Source organism: Aulonocara sp. 'chitande type north' Nkhata Bay, linkage group LG10 (genome assembly GCF_057382095.1).
Source record: "Aulonocara sp. 'chitande type north' Nkhata Bay isolate Kocher_YH1m ecotype deep benthic linkage group LG10, A_spYH_male_GT1.1, whole genome shotgun sequence".
Taxonomy (NCBI): Eukaryota; Metazoa; Chordata; class Actinopteri; order Cichliformes; family Cichlidae; genus Aulonocara; species Aulonocara sp. 'chitande type north' Nkhata Bay.
The window spans coordinates 35294145-35309438 of NC_141353.1; the positions used below are offsets into that span (position 1 = coordinate 35294145).

The window sequence follows — 15294 nt, forward strand, 5'->3', positions numbered from 1 at the left end:
TTATGACCTAATGGATTTCTTTTTCACTGCATGGTGATGTTGTCAAGAGGCTGTTAGTGCTTCTACCTGAATTATTAGCACTTTATGCTGATTATCATTATTTTTATTGAAATTATGTTGCTCTAATTAATTTTTTAAAATTTCTTTTACTTTTTTTTTTTTTACTTTTTTTCCTTGTGCCTTCAGAATATCGATGTGACCAACTTCAGCAGCAGCTGGAATGATGGCCTGGCTTTCTGTGCCCTATTGCACACATATCTGCCTGCCCACATCCCTTACCACGAACTCATCAGTCAAGATAAGGTAGAAAAATACAGGAACGCCTAGCACACATGCAATCACGCAAACACGTACACACACACACACAGTGGCTCACCAGCAGTTAATCAGAACCGCCTAAACAACGAAACCCATTGGAAATTTATATATTGCATTTATAAGTTATAAGTATTTATAAAACAGATGCAGATGTACATTATCAATTGTATTTACAGGGAGTGCAGAATTATTAGGCAAATGAGTATTTTGTCCACATCATCCTCTTCATGCATGTTGTCTTACTCCAAGCTGTATAGGCTCGAAAGCCTACTACCAATTAAGCATATTAGGTGATGTGCATCTCTGTAATGAGAAGGGGTGTGGTCTAATGAGATCAACACCCTATATCAGGTGTGCATAATTATTAGGCAACTTCCTTTCCTTTGGCAAAATGGGTCAAAAGAAGGACTTGACGGGCTCAGAAAAGTTAAAAATAGTGAGATATCTTGCAGAGGGATGCAGCAGTCTCAAAATTGCAAAGCTTCTGAAGCGTGATCATCGAACAATCAAGCGTTTCATTCAAAATAGTCAACAGGGTCGCAAGAAGCGTGTGGAAAAACCAAGGCGCAAAATAACTGCCCATGAACTGAGAAAAGTCTAGCGTGCAGCTGCCAAGATGCCACTTGCCACCAGTTTGGCCATATTTCAGAGCTGCAACATCACTGGAGTGCCCAAAAGCACAAGGTGTGCAATACTCAGAGACATGGACAAGGTAAGAAAGGCTGAAAGACGACCACCACTGAACAAGACACACAAGCTGAAACGTCAAGACTGGGCCAAGAAATATCTCAAGACTGGTTTTTCTAAGGTTTTATGGACTGATGAAATGAGAGTGAGTCTTGATGGGCCAGATGGATGGGCCCGTGGCTGGATTGGTAAAGGGCAGAGAGCTCCAGTCCGACTCAGACGCCAGCAAGGTGGAGGTGGAGTACTGGTTTGGGCTGGTATCATCCTTTTCGGGTTGAGGATGGAGTCAAGCTCAACTCCCAGTCCTACTGCCAGTTTCTGGAAGACACCTTCTTCAAGCAGTGGTACAGGAAGAAGTCTGCATCCTTCAAGAAAAACATGATTTTCATGCAGGACAATGCTCCATCACACGCGTCCAAGTACTCCACAGCGTGGCTGGCAAGAAAGGGTATAAAAGAAGAAAAACTAATGACATGGCCACCTTGTTCACCTGATCTGAACCCCATTGAGAACCTGTGGTCCATCATCAAATGTGAGATTTACAAGGAGGGAAAACAGTACACCTCTCTGAACAGTGTCTGGGAGGCTGTGGTTGCTACTGCACACAATGTTGATGGTGAACAGATCAAAACACTGACAGGATCCATGGATGGCAGGCTTTTGAGTGTCCTTGCAAAGAAAGGTGGCTATATTGGTCGCTGATTTGTTTTTGTTTTGTTTTTGAATGTCAGAAATGTATATTTGTGAATGTGGAGATGTTATATTGGTTTCACTGGTAAAAAAAAATAATTGAAATGGGTATATATTTGTTTTTTGTTAAGTTGCCTAATAATTATGCACAGTAATAGTCACCTGCACACACAGATATCCCCCTAAAATAGCTAAAACTAAAAACAAACTAAAAACTACTTCCAGAAACATTCAGCTTTGATATTAATGAGATTTTTGGGTTCATTGAGAACATGGTTGTTGTTCAATAATAAAATTATTCCTCAAAAATACAACTTGCCTAATAATTCTGCACTCCCTGTATAGTACTGTGCAAAACCCCTAGTTTCTTCACGTTTTGCTTCCATCGAGCCAGACTTTCATGTGATTTTTAAAGTGGTCTTGAACAATAGTTCTCTGGGCTTTTTCAAGGTCTTCTGAACCTTTTCTTTGGAAATTTTTTGGACTGCTTTTTTTATTCATATGTTCCGCTGTGCGTCCTTAAAGGTCAAGCACATAAGAAGCAACACCTGAAAGTCATGTCCTTAAGAATCAGAAAAAGAATCCAGCAAAGATCTCGCACAGAGATGCTTCTGCCCCCATTAGTTTGTCCATCAAATTAGACAAGAGCTGAACTGGTGATTGAAATTTTAGGTTCAAACCAGGAGAGAGTTATAGCAATGAGTGAGCAAGTGAGCAAATTAATGTATAAATGTAAATTTATTAGATTACTTCAATTAGTAAATTGCACTTTGCTGTTTTTTGACACTTTTAATCCTTAATGCCACATTTGGTTCTTTGTTTATCAGTCATGTTAACTCATGTTTGGAGCAGTACTTACGCGAGGCTGAATTCACACTGTTCTCTGTGAGGAGCACTGACTGGTCATCAGCAGATGAGCTGATGTCAGGGCCCAGAACATGTAGAGCATGCTCTTTAAGCTGTTTTAACCTTCAAACAGCTTAAACAGGTTCTGCATATCTGCAAGGTACTTTGCAAACTGCCTCCACCCTGGCACCTACATTCATATTATACCTGACTTGATATATCTGACTATCAGTGTCATATCTGTTGTCACTGATGCCTGCTGTCTTCTGTGATACTTCTTCCCACCAGTGGCTTTCCATGTATGTTAAACAGAAGATCATACGGCCTGATATCACTCACTGCAGATCAGAAAAATCTTTTGACTGTTGTGGTCCTGACTAAAGTACCTTCTATTAGGTGGTCTATCGGGTAAAGTTGGTCTCTAATACTTTTAGTGTCACTGGAGTCTTCACGTCATCAGATCTTTGTCTTCTCCATGCACCTTGGAAGTGGGTGCCAGAAAAAAAATGTTGCTAAAGTATGTTTTATGACATCATTGCTGTTTTAAAAGAATTGCAGTTTTTATTTTCCTCTTTTTTTCCATTGCAAACTAGGTTACTTTGCTATCCAAAGTTTGGACACGCTTGTCACTTCTAAATACGTGACCTGTCTAATTTAATGGGGTTTTTTTAATAGCAGAGAGAAATAAGATAAGCCTGGAAATAGGGCTGGGCCATATCATACCGTTCACGGTAATACCAGTATAATGTTGGGCAACGATAAGAAAATGAAATATCGCGATAGAATATGGGTAAGTGCCTTTGTTTTCATACTCACATGGCGGAAAAAGCATGGCGGCGACAGAGAATTAGAAGCGCGAAAGCGGATCGTTGAATGAAACTGATGAATTGGTTTGTAAAATGCTGCAACTTCAGTGGTGTGGAACTCGTTTAGCTTTCGTCCGTCAGATACACAACAAAGCACTATTTTTTGTAGAGCACGCTAGCGGGCTGTCGTTATTACCGCGTTTTTTTGGAAAATATGGAAAATACTAAAAATCAATCCTTTGATTTTTCTGAAAATTGACAGTGCCCCTTATGTATGAATTCTGGTTGTGTTTACTGACCTCGAAACAATTTTATGTGGTACACGGCACTCGAAAATCTGTCAAATGTTTCAGTACGACTTTGCTAAGCTACAAACCTGCATCGCTTGATGGAGCATTACGGCTATCGTAGACAGTAGCCTTGCGGAGTGATACGTACTGTCTCTGTATCTATGAAGCGCCTTGAGGCGACTTATGTTGTGATTTGGCACTATATAAATAAAATTGAATTGAATTGAACGTAATATTACCGTATTGTGTGTATAACCTCTTTTTAAGTTTTGTGGATGTTATACATGGTTATGGATATGTCGGACAATCAATTTCCACTGCAAATGCTTTTTGGTTAAACTGTCAGCAAGGAATTTGCATTTGCACTGTTAATTTTTTATATTATATAACTTTAATGCACATAAAAAAACAGCTGCTTGTTTAAGTGAAGATACATTGATGTTTTATTTGGTTTTTGTAGTTGCTGTTGTAAAGTATTTTGTCTAGTCAGTTATATCGTTATCGCAAATTTTCAAATGTGTATATCGTGATAAATATTTTTGGTCATATCGCCCTGCTCTACCTGGAAATATACTGATCTTGACTTATTTATATATTTATCTTTATTGCCTGTTTTACTATTTTAGGAGCTGCTCCATTATTAATTTTTTTATATGTGAAATGATTTAATATTGTCTTATATGGTATTCCAATGTTTAATGCAATCAGGGTCATTTTTCTTATTCTTAGGATGAATTCTCTCTCACAGTGATCACTGGGTCATAACCCACACAAGCTAATACACACATATTTGAGCAAATTTCTGGTTTCATGTCAGCTTGTACGCTGGAGTAAACTCACATGTAGAGAAATGTGCATACTGTTGGAGGTTAACTGCAGCACTCTCTGACTAAATGCTGAAAAAAAATTTCCACCTACATAAGATTAAGTGACAGACAGATATTTTGACGTATATCTGTCTGTCTTCTCTGAATTCCAACTCAAATTCAGAGAAGCCGCTTGTAATTTTTTTTGTTTTTGTTTGATGAACTCACTCTGCCTGCTTTCATCTTTTTCTTCTTCAGTCTCAGGATGAATGTTCTCTCTGATTAAGGCTGCAGGGCAAAGCGCACGTTCAACCTGACAACTCAGTCTCCAGAAGTGCACATAAAGCTCCAACATCTTGTTTGAGTAGAATGTCAGCCATAAAAATGATCAACCTCTGATGTGTTCATGTGAAAGATCACCAGGAGGACGATAACAGCCCTGTAATACTCTGATGCTATTTTGCAGGAGAGATTTTTTCCATCATTAACTTGCATATTACCGACTTCCTGTACATATATGTTTAGGTTTTATAGCACTGCCACATTGTTCATTTTGCAGTAAGAGACAGCCTCAGTATGAATTATGAATGTAGCCATTTCTGTAGTCTAAGTGATTTGGAGCACTGAGCAGCAGTTATAGCTCAGTGCTGACGGCTGTGTAATGCAGACATGCAGGTGGTATATACAGTAGTGCTGCAAACAATGTGGCTCCTCTCTGGGGACTGTGGGTCCTTCACCCCACCGCTACAAGATTAAAACAATAGACAAACACCTCTGACAAGGCCCGACACATCCTACGTGACAAATTAGTGATGCAGGCGTGGGTACACAGGGTTATGTCAGTGTGAAAGTATAACATTAAGTTGACGACAGAAACATTGCACAACCCATCTCTCTCTGAATAATTCAATTGAGCTGCATTGCCTTTAATAACTGTTGCTGAGTGACTTTCCCCAAGGCCCAAACACCCACCTTCCTCCCAGTGTAATCTGTCCTCCCAGTACTCCCACTCCTGCCCTCCTTCACCCCTTTATCATACGGAATTTTTAAGAAAGATGACATTATAGGCGAACCTGTATTTTAGGTGAAGGTCTGCAGCTGCAGAACTAATTATTAAGAATTCATAATTTATCAATTCGTCATCCCAGCTGTGATGATGCCTCAAGGCAGTTAATATGAAGGTTTGAGCGATCACAAGAGTTTCTATTCATGAGTCGGGGGGGCCTGTGCTCTCGGTACGAAGGAAAGAAAGAGAAAATTTTAACCCGAGTTTAGAGTGAAGCATAGCATTCGTACTGAATGCTATGCTTGTTGATGAGTTTGACTTTCTATCAGCAGTGCTCACATGGAGGGGTTACTTTGTTCTTTACACTCATCATGTGCTTTCTGTAGAGATGTAATTATACAAACACAAATAGTTTTCTGTTACAGGCTTCAAGGGGATCCAAATTGGATTTCCTGATAGCTCTCAACCAGTATGGCTTTAAACTTATCAGATAAACATGAGTGAATATGCAGCTGACACAAAAAAGCAGAGGCTTATGTAGGCTTCAAACGGTCTCTTGGGATATTGTATGGTTTATTATGGTATTTGTGAGCTTATTGTTTCTGATTCTTCCTCCATGTGTAGTGTTGCAGAATGACCGAGACGTTCACATTTTCTCTGTTTCCTGATATGAGCGTTTTTTGGGTTTTTTTTTTTCTTCAGGTCCGGAATCTGACTCTAGCTTTCCAGGCAGCTGAGAGCATTGGCATCAAACCCTCCCTGGTGAGTTAAACCACACCAGACCTCACACAAACACAAACACACTTGGAAAACACAGAGCTTTTGATTAGACAAACTGGAAACAGACCACTTTGATTTGCTAAACTTTTAAGATATGAAACTTCAGAACAGAGATTGGCCCAGAAGTGTGTTCCAGTACTCTTCCTTGGAAATAATCTTTTCTTATATGGGGAAAACAAATCGTTATTGGCTCTTTTGCTCCACTGAAATATTTAGACTTTGTGAAAAAATTGCCCTTCAGTGTTTGCCAAGTTATAAACAAAGCTGCTCGTATTTATTTTAAGGAACACGGGACTATCAGCTTCTGGTAACAAAGCTAGTATAAATTGTTCAAAAACAGATACTTCAACATTTTTTTTTATTTATTTGTTTGTTTATTTTTTGGCCCTTAGGTCCCCAGTTTCAAACCTAAGGGCTAAACTATCTGGGACATACCTTGTCTCTCATCCTGTGACAGCTAGGTCAGGCTTCAGTAACCCCACGACATTAAGCTGGATAAGCAGTGAAGAAAACAAATAACTGGAATTTTGGCTTAGTTTGAGTTGGATACCAAAGTGTGTTTTGTTCTTTCAGCAGTAGAAGGATAGTGGCACAGTGGTTAGCACTCATATCTCACAGCAACAAACTTTGGGTGTTTTTTATGGGTCCACTGCGGAGGCCTGTTGCCTGAGAAGGTTGCGTGCATGGTCTACAAACAATGTTTAGAGGGGTGGTACGTGTCAAAAGAACTTCCACATGAAGGTTGCAGCCAAGGTTGTCTGCAGCTAGATGATGGATGTTAGTTGTTACCTGTCAGTGCTGTTAGTGTTGTGGTTGATTGGTACAGATAGACTGAACACTTTCAGTTATGAAACAAAGTGGTGACGTGAATGCCAAAATCATCAGTTTCCTGCTCTCTGCTGCCTGTCATTATATAGGAAATACTGAGTGGTTAGTCAAAGGAGTGATCACACACACATTTTAACAGCAAGTGTGTTGACCTATTTTTTAAGAACATTTTAGGCTTCTCTAAAAATTTGATATTAATAACAAGACAAGAAACGGTATAAGTTAAAACTAAGAAAGAAATCGTAGTTTGTATTTTTTGATTGAGAAATAATATGACTCATAAACTATTGCTTATCTTTCTCAGAATATTGACTACAATGGTTTGACTAAATTTTTGTTGCTGCAGTAGTGTGGACAAAGTGTGTGGTATATCTTTGCTTACGTAGCCTTAACCGCACTAATGCCCACACAGTGGGTTTGCTTTTTCAGTTTAGTTCTTATTGTTTAAAACAACTTAGTTTTCAGTAGTAGTCCAAGGCACCCCAGCCATCCATCATGGCCCAAAGACATGCACGTCAGGTGGATTGGTGACTCTAAACTGGCCCTAGGTTTAGAGTCACCATCAGCTGTGAATGTGAGCGTGAATGGTTCCCTGTCTCTCTTAGGGAGCATTGACCTTTGACCTAAACTAACAGTGGCCATGAACACAACAGCCTGACTGCACCAGGACAACATAGCTCATTACTACAACCCCATTTCAAAAAATGCTGTAACACTGTGTAAAATCTAAATAAAATGATGTATCAAATTGCCCATCTGCCGGCCTCTATTTCCAGATGTTTACAGTCTGTTGCTGATAGAAGAGGAGATGATGTCAGTGAGAAACATGTCCCTATTTCATGTTTCACGTTTTTTGAAGTGTGTTGCTGCCCTCAACTTCAAAATTACCTTATTTTTTTCTTAGCGGTACATTTTCTCTATTTAAACTGTTGATATATTTTCTGTGTTCTATTGTGAATAAAATGTGTCTTTTACTACAAGAATTGTAATTGCCTTCTGTTTTTGTTTATATTTTAAACAGAATCCCAACTTTTTTGAAGTTGGGGGTTATATAAACTTCACCCCAATTCTGCCCTAACTGCCTAGTCTGAGCTTTAAATAACACAAAATTAGTATCATTCAGTCTCTTATGTCCTCCCTTCCTTAGCTCCTTCTCCATCTGAGAGTGGATTTATCAGACACTGATCCCGCCCCGCATCTGGACCTTTAACCTGCAGACACACTGTGATTGAAACTGCACAGAAACACTTTGTGTGTTTCGTGTTATTTCCTGCACCCACTGAAATGTTGCACTTTAAATTAGCTACCAGAGAAAAGGTACAACTTTCATGCTCACACCCAGTCTAAAGCAATGCCAGGCTGCACCACATGAAAAATGAAATCTCTTGGTATTATTTATTAAACTGAGATTTATCATATGTGAGTACTCCTTAAACTGGAGGAACGCCATTCCTGATATTTTTTTAAGCCCAGGCTAAACCAGTTCTATGTGCATTTTGTAAGAAACAAAAGTACAAGTAGTATACATATAAATCAATAACGAAGTGATCACCTTTAGGGTACTACAGGTCACCCAGGGTGGCCTTAACATCTGAATCAACATCTGAACTTCAAGACAAAGAGCTTTTTCACAACAGCCATTGTAATGGAAAATATAAGGTAAACACAGGTGTTAGTCACGATACACAGCCTTTTTTAATGCCCGTGTTTATCTAATATTTCATATCACTGTGGCTGCTGTGAAATAATGTCTATGCAGGCCAATGTTGGGCTTCTGTAGGAGTCCCTTTAGGATGTCTGCTTGGGACATTGTAAGAACAAGAACATTGCAAGGTGATTGATATCACTTGCTTTACCTGTGGTTTTAATCTTGTGGCTGACTGATGCAGACTGAACACTTTCAGTTATGAGACAAAGGAAGTACTGTGTGGGTAGCTGAGCCATTAATTGGGAGGTTTGTTTGAGGTATTAAAGTATTAAACTACTACTTTAATGAACATTTTTAACCTTGATTTCTCTGTAAGCTTGCAAATTATTAATTTGGGAAAAAACCTCCTTCGTCACTGTGTACGGGAATGTCAATACTTCTCACAAACTCGGCTAATCTTATTCATTGAGTTGGTTAGATAAACCTTAGGCCTTGCAAAATGGGGAAAAAAAAATCATAATCCCGTTTTGGCTAAGATGTTATGTCTAAAGTTTGTTTTCTGCAGCGGATGTGAGTGACGTCTTCTTCCCTATGCAGGCTTACCCACACGAAAGCACAGATGGAGGCAAAACAACAGCACTGTTTTAGAAATCGTCCTTACGAAATGATCAAAACCGATCAATTTTCGAAGAAGACGACTTCTCTCTGACTATATTTTGGGATAAATCAAATATTTTAGTTATGAGTGTTACTGCCACATGTAAAGACTAACTCATTCCATTGGTCATAGACCCAAGTTATTCCTAAACACACACACCCACACACACAGACACACACACACACAATCACTAAGGTGTGTACAGTTTGTGTGCTTTCGGGCTTTTTGCCATGTTTTTTCCTTCATGCGTATATGGTACTCTAAACACAAACGTCATCAGCTTTAAGTGTGTTGACACTAAAGAGTTTAATGCTAACCAGGTCAAGTTTCATTTCTTCCAGGACAAAAAATTAGTGGCTTTGCTGAAGTAATCAACTGAAGTTTGGCAGCCTGTGGGAATAAGCTTTACCAGAACTACTGAATTCTGATGTAAACACACACCAAGAGCTGGACCTCAGTAATGAAGTGAATTGGGCATAAATGGGGCACTGAGGCTAAAGTTCACATTACTTTGTCTAATCAGTCTCCATTACATGCTTGTGGTTCCAAGCTTGGATACAGAAAAGTTATTCCCATGTCTGTCAGTTGAAAACACTATAAACAAATAAATAGCTGCATCCTATCTGGTAGTCTCTGCTGATGTTTTTTTCAGTGTTAATTAATCCTTTATAAACAGCCCAGGAGGATATTTCTCATCCTGCCTTTAGGAGGCTGAGACATCACGAAGCTTCTCTGTAAATCTGAGCTAAGGGGAGCGGCTCGATGTGGAGTCATGTGAAAGCCTCGTTCGCTGTTTGAGTCACCGGTGTCTCCAAGCAGCTGACTACTGACAGCTGCTCGGAGACTCATTACGCTGTAGATTTATATTTTGCGAACTGCCCTCAAAATGACCCAATTTTCCACCACGTCCATCTTCAGACTTCATTAACATTACTCGGGAAATGCATACAGTAACTCAATAATGAAGTCAAATATCCTCTACAGCCAACCTGATGAACGCGACTTAAACCAGTGTTCTCAGTTTTCTTTTTCTTTTTCGCCGTCGCAAACAGAAAAAAATTAAACTAAACAACTTGTCACAGACACTCTGCTCTGTCTGCTCTGTCTCTCTTCAGATATCACACTTAAACACTAAAAGCTCCAAGATATGAGTTTTATAATAAAATGAGGATTGCTGCAATTCAATTCAGTTTTATTTACATATTGCCAAAAATACACCAAAAATAGTCACCTCGAGGGGCTTTATATTGTAAGGTAAAAACCCTACAATAATACAGGGGAAACCCCAACAATCATACCACCCCCTATGAGCAAGCGCTTGGTGACAGTGGGAAGGAAAAACTCCCTTTTAATAGGAAGAAACCTCCAACCAGAACCAGGCTTAGGGAGGGTCACCCATCTGCCACGACCAGTTGGGGAATTCAGGAGAGAGGATGAAAAACACATTGTGGAAGAGAGTCAGAGATTAATAATAACTAATGATTAAATGTAGAGTTGTGTATAAAACACATAGTGAGTGTAAAAGGTGAGTGAAGAAGAAACACTCATCATGGGAAGTCCCACAGCAGCCGCGGCCTTTTGCAGCATTAGTAAGTAACTATATGCTTTATCAAAAAGAAAAAGTGTTTAAGTCTAATTTTAAAAGTAGAGAAGGTGCCTGTTTACTAAATTTAAACTGGGAGTTGGTTCTACACAACAGGGACTGAAGGCCCTGCCTCCCATTCTACTTTTAAATATCCTGTCCGTACTCTCACTGCAGCCTCTTGGATCAACTGAAGACTTTTCAGGAAGCACTTATATTTATGTGACATTTAGATTTCATAGAAATAATTACCACCCATTTAATACACTTTAATGCTGACATGTAGACAAATACAAACTTTTCTTATAAAAATTGTGTCTGCTTGGCCTGTTGGTAGCACTGTTGAAAATGAAACGTCATTCCTTAACTACACTCAACTTCCAAACTGCTGTTCATTCACACCTATCTCTGTCCCAAACAGGACATTAAGGAGTTGATGAAGACCGACAGGCCAGACTGGCAGAGCGTCATGCAGTACGTCTCCCAGATCTACAAGTACTTTGAGACCTGATGGGTATGTAGGAGGAGCTGGAGCCTGATGAAGGGTTTTTCTGTCCCATTTTGTGAGCCCTACAACCTCTTTTGAGACCGGGCTGATGATGCCACGTTACCCCTGCTCCTGCTCGACACTGGAGACGTGACCGAGGAATTCTGTTATTTAAAGCTGCCAAATCCACAGTCGCTGCTCACGTGTTCAGACAGAGACTGGAGTCACTTTTCAGAGACTTTCAGCATCAACCAAGCATTTGATCCACAGACACACTGATTATGCTGAAAGACACTATTGAAGCTATGTAGCAGTTGACAACACAGTTTACAGAGACTTGACAAGTGATCCAATTTCTTTTCTTCCCTCTGTACAAAAATCAATGCGTCGTTAATGCTTGTTCATTTTTCAGATGCTGGCTGCCTCTCATCATTAGGTACAAGGTGTTTTTTGTTTTTTAGTAATACTGGCTGCCAGGAGACAACTGCCCAGTTTTAGAGAACTACAAAGTCTGCACTAAGTGGCTGTAGGGGTGGTGGCAGATCATGGCCTGTTATGTTTGGATATTTTTTTGCATTTGTTTTTGCTTTTTTCCATGCCCTGGCTTCTTTTCTTTTTATTCTCTAGTGTAAGCTTAGTGTTAAAAGCTACTTTGTTAGGGTTAGGAAAAATTGTAGTTTGGGTTCAGATGTTCTCCTTCAAAAACGTAACATTGAAAAATGATGAGTATGGGGTAGTAGCTGTGTCTTTTTGACGCTATAACCGGGTGCATCGAGCCCTGTTGCCAAAGGGACACCTTGCATAACTGCAGGGCCGTGCAGAGAGGTTTAAAGGGGCGGGTGCTCAAAGTTAAAAAGGGGAACATTGAACCAGGCTGAATAACAACAACACACATTCATCAAGAATCTAATATGGGCAACAAGGCAAAGCAAACGTAGCCGATGTTTTACCTGATGGGTACAATGTTGCTGTTGAGGGGTTGCTGCTGCTCCTGCTGCTGATAGTGCTGGAGGGCAGGGCTGTGTTGATCTGAGACTGTAGACATTAAAAAGTCCATAGGAGAGATGGTAGCTGATTAAACAAGTGTCATGAGATAATAACAAAATGCAAAGATTGGTGACAGCACTTGGAACCATAAGGCAACAAAAACTGTTAGAAATAATTTAGGTTCTGCCTGTAAATCACTCTTTGCTTCTCTTCTTCCTTCCATCCCATCATTTCATATATCACTCTCCACTTGCTGTCTATGTGAGAACAAGGCACAACTTGCTTTTGCAATAAACTATAATCTAATTATCCACACCTAACAACTCTTGCACTTAATCTAAAATAAAATGATGACAGAAAAATGTTATAGCCCTGCCTTTAGTAGCCTCACACAGCTCCTACTGTTTCCTCCTCATGTCCTTTCCAGGCATGTCTGGACAATGTTATATCATGAGTAATATATATATATATATTTTTTAAATCCGTCTAAATAAAACACACATCCACGCACACACAGTGACATTTTAGACCTTCTTCAGAATACTGTATATACTATGGGCATCACGGTGCTGATCCAGAATCCTTGCATTATTATTTATTACTAGAGCTACAATAATAAAGCAATGAGGAGGGGGAAGTAATAAATATGAAATAATGTATTTATGATGATTCCATTTGTTTCACTATCCACTCTGTGCAGGGGCAAAGCTTATTACATTTTTAAACTGTAGGGATACAATAATCTTACTGCTGTAAAATCCAAATTTTGTCTTATTTAAAATATACATCTAATATAATCTGCTTCTTAATGTATGTTCTTTAAGATACAGCGTGTGTTTTTTAAAATTTTATAATAATGCATAATTATGTGGACATGCATATTAGATCGTTTTTTAGTGAAATATAAGCCCTCCAGAAAGGCAGGAAAAGCCCGGAAACTCACTTTAAAACTAAATATGTTCCCTAAAACGGTGGACAGAGCTACAGACCCATGACAGCCTTACCCAGTGAGCTAGCAGCTATGACCAGCAGTACTTGTGCAGTTAATAAAAGGACAGGTGTGTTCGTCGCGCTGTTGCACACACAGCACGCTCATTTGTTTCAGTTTGTCAGTTGCAACAAGACAGCTTACCAACGTGTACGTAATAAGCTAATACTCCTGGGTGCTATACACTATAGTGTACGCTGTACACCTACTTACTGGTTTTGTCGCATCAGTCTGTATGGAAGAAATATAGTAAGTCTGTATCTCTGAGTTAATTTGTGTTTCTCTTACAGCTCCGGACCGCAAAAAAAATGCGCGTGCTCTTTGTGAGCTCGTTCCCAGCTCGTAACCAGCGCGTTCTGCCGTCAAGGGCGATCATTGGTTAAATGTGATCATGTGACTGATGCAAGCCAGATCCTTTTATTTTATCTAACTGTGATTAATAGTTAAATATTATTGTTGAGGGGCACTGACAGGACTCTGCACGCCCACACACATAAAAAATAAATAAATAAAAAAAATTTAAAAGTTGCCTCAACAAAAGGGCACTTTGGGCACTCATCAGGAAAGGGGCGGGTGCTCAAGCCCCCCCCCCCCCGTCTGCACGTGCCTGCATAACTGTAACAAAGGTTTTGACGTTTGACAGAACGGGCCTATCCAACAGCCCTGCAACGTGAGAGCTCGTCTCTAACTCAGTGAAAAAGTAGATGATTTTTCCTTTCCTTTCTTACACTTATGCTACCTGCTAATTATCAGCGTTGTTTGTGTGCCAACTGACCGTTAAAAAAAGTGCCAAATTTTCACAGCCAATGCTCTGCTCGTACGAGGACCATCTATGCATGATTTAAGTGTGACCTTTCTGCCTGGGTGCACAGCGTGACGTCTCCTTTCTGTCAACATACTGTTACTAGCAAACCCGTCTAAAACCAGCTTTTGGTAAACTGGCTGAAACGTCGCTCACGCCTTATTCCGAGTGTTTTTAAAGAGTTGGGCTTTTCTTTGAGCCAAGCTTTGTGGCGCATAAAGCATTTTCAACTGATAAGTTTCAGTTTTTCCTTACAGAATGGACAAACAATAGTTGTAATGAAGTAACACTTAAAGAGTTCCTGAATAGTTTTCTTAAAAAAATGTTTTATGAATACAGATTGATCGCTATTTGCTTTGTGTACAGTATTAAGCACTGCCTGACTTGAACCATCATGCTGTGTCCTCCTTCGGTCTCTTAATGCTTTCCATTAAAATCCTCTGAACTATGGTTACTGCAGCTGTTTGCGCAACAGGTTTGTATCTGTATTCTGCATGCTGAAGTACAAAAGAGAGCTTCTAAGAGCTGAGGACTCAACACTTTCTCTCTGGTATACAGGCAAGCCTCTGTTTGCAGATGCCCTAATGTTTTAACAGGTCAAATTGTTATTTATTTGGCAGACATACATACTACAGAGCGAGAACGTGGACAGATACAGTATGCAGCAGTTTTCTATTCTTACATGTCTGATGATATTGCTTAATAAAGGAATTTCAAGATTTTTTTTTAAATCATTGTCAAGTTCAAGTTCTTTTTCTTTTTTTTTTTTCAGTAAAGCCTCCGTTTTAGTGAACCAGCCTTCACCCTGTGTTTTAAATGCGCTCCAGTGACCGCTGTGTTGCTATAAAGGTTTTAACTGCTTCCCCACTGCGCACATTAAAGTTTTGTGCCAGAGCCCACTTACATCAGGGTAAGTGGGAACTATCGGGACGCATTCCCTGCTTTCGACAACACGCCTTTTCTACGTTAAAATATTTCTGTGGGAGTCGTTTCCCATGAAGTATGGGGCTATTTAAATTTAACTGTCTGAATGCAGTAACTGATCGTTGTAACCCAGCTGTACATCCTTCCTCTAAGTAATATTT

At 39.6% G+C, this 15294-nt stretch overlaps 1 protein-coding gene across 6 annotated transcripts in view; it reads left to right on the forward strand.

Moving 5' to 3' along the window:
• specc1 (sperm antigen with calponin homology and coiled-coil domains 1) overlaps positions 1 to 14927 on the forward strand; it is an 81202-nt gene extending 66275 nt beyond the window's left edge. For 4 of the 6 annotated variants that reach the window (XM_086309687.1, XM_086309688.1, XM_086309691.1 and 1 more), the window contains 3 exons: positions 187 to 303; positions 6152 to 6211; positions 11367 to 14927. In XM_086309687.1, the coding sequence (XP_086165813.1) occupies positions 187 to 303; positions 6152 to 6211; positions 11367 to 11456 (267 nt within the window). In that variant the 3' untranslated portion in view covers positions 11457 to 14927. The other 2 variants (XM_086309689.1, XM_086309690.1) reach the window with 2 other exon arrangements.
• The last annotated feature ends 367 nt before the right edge of the window (positions 14928 to 15294 follow it).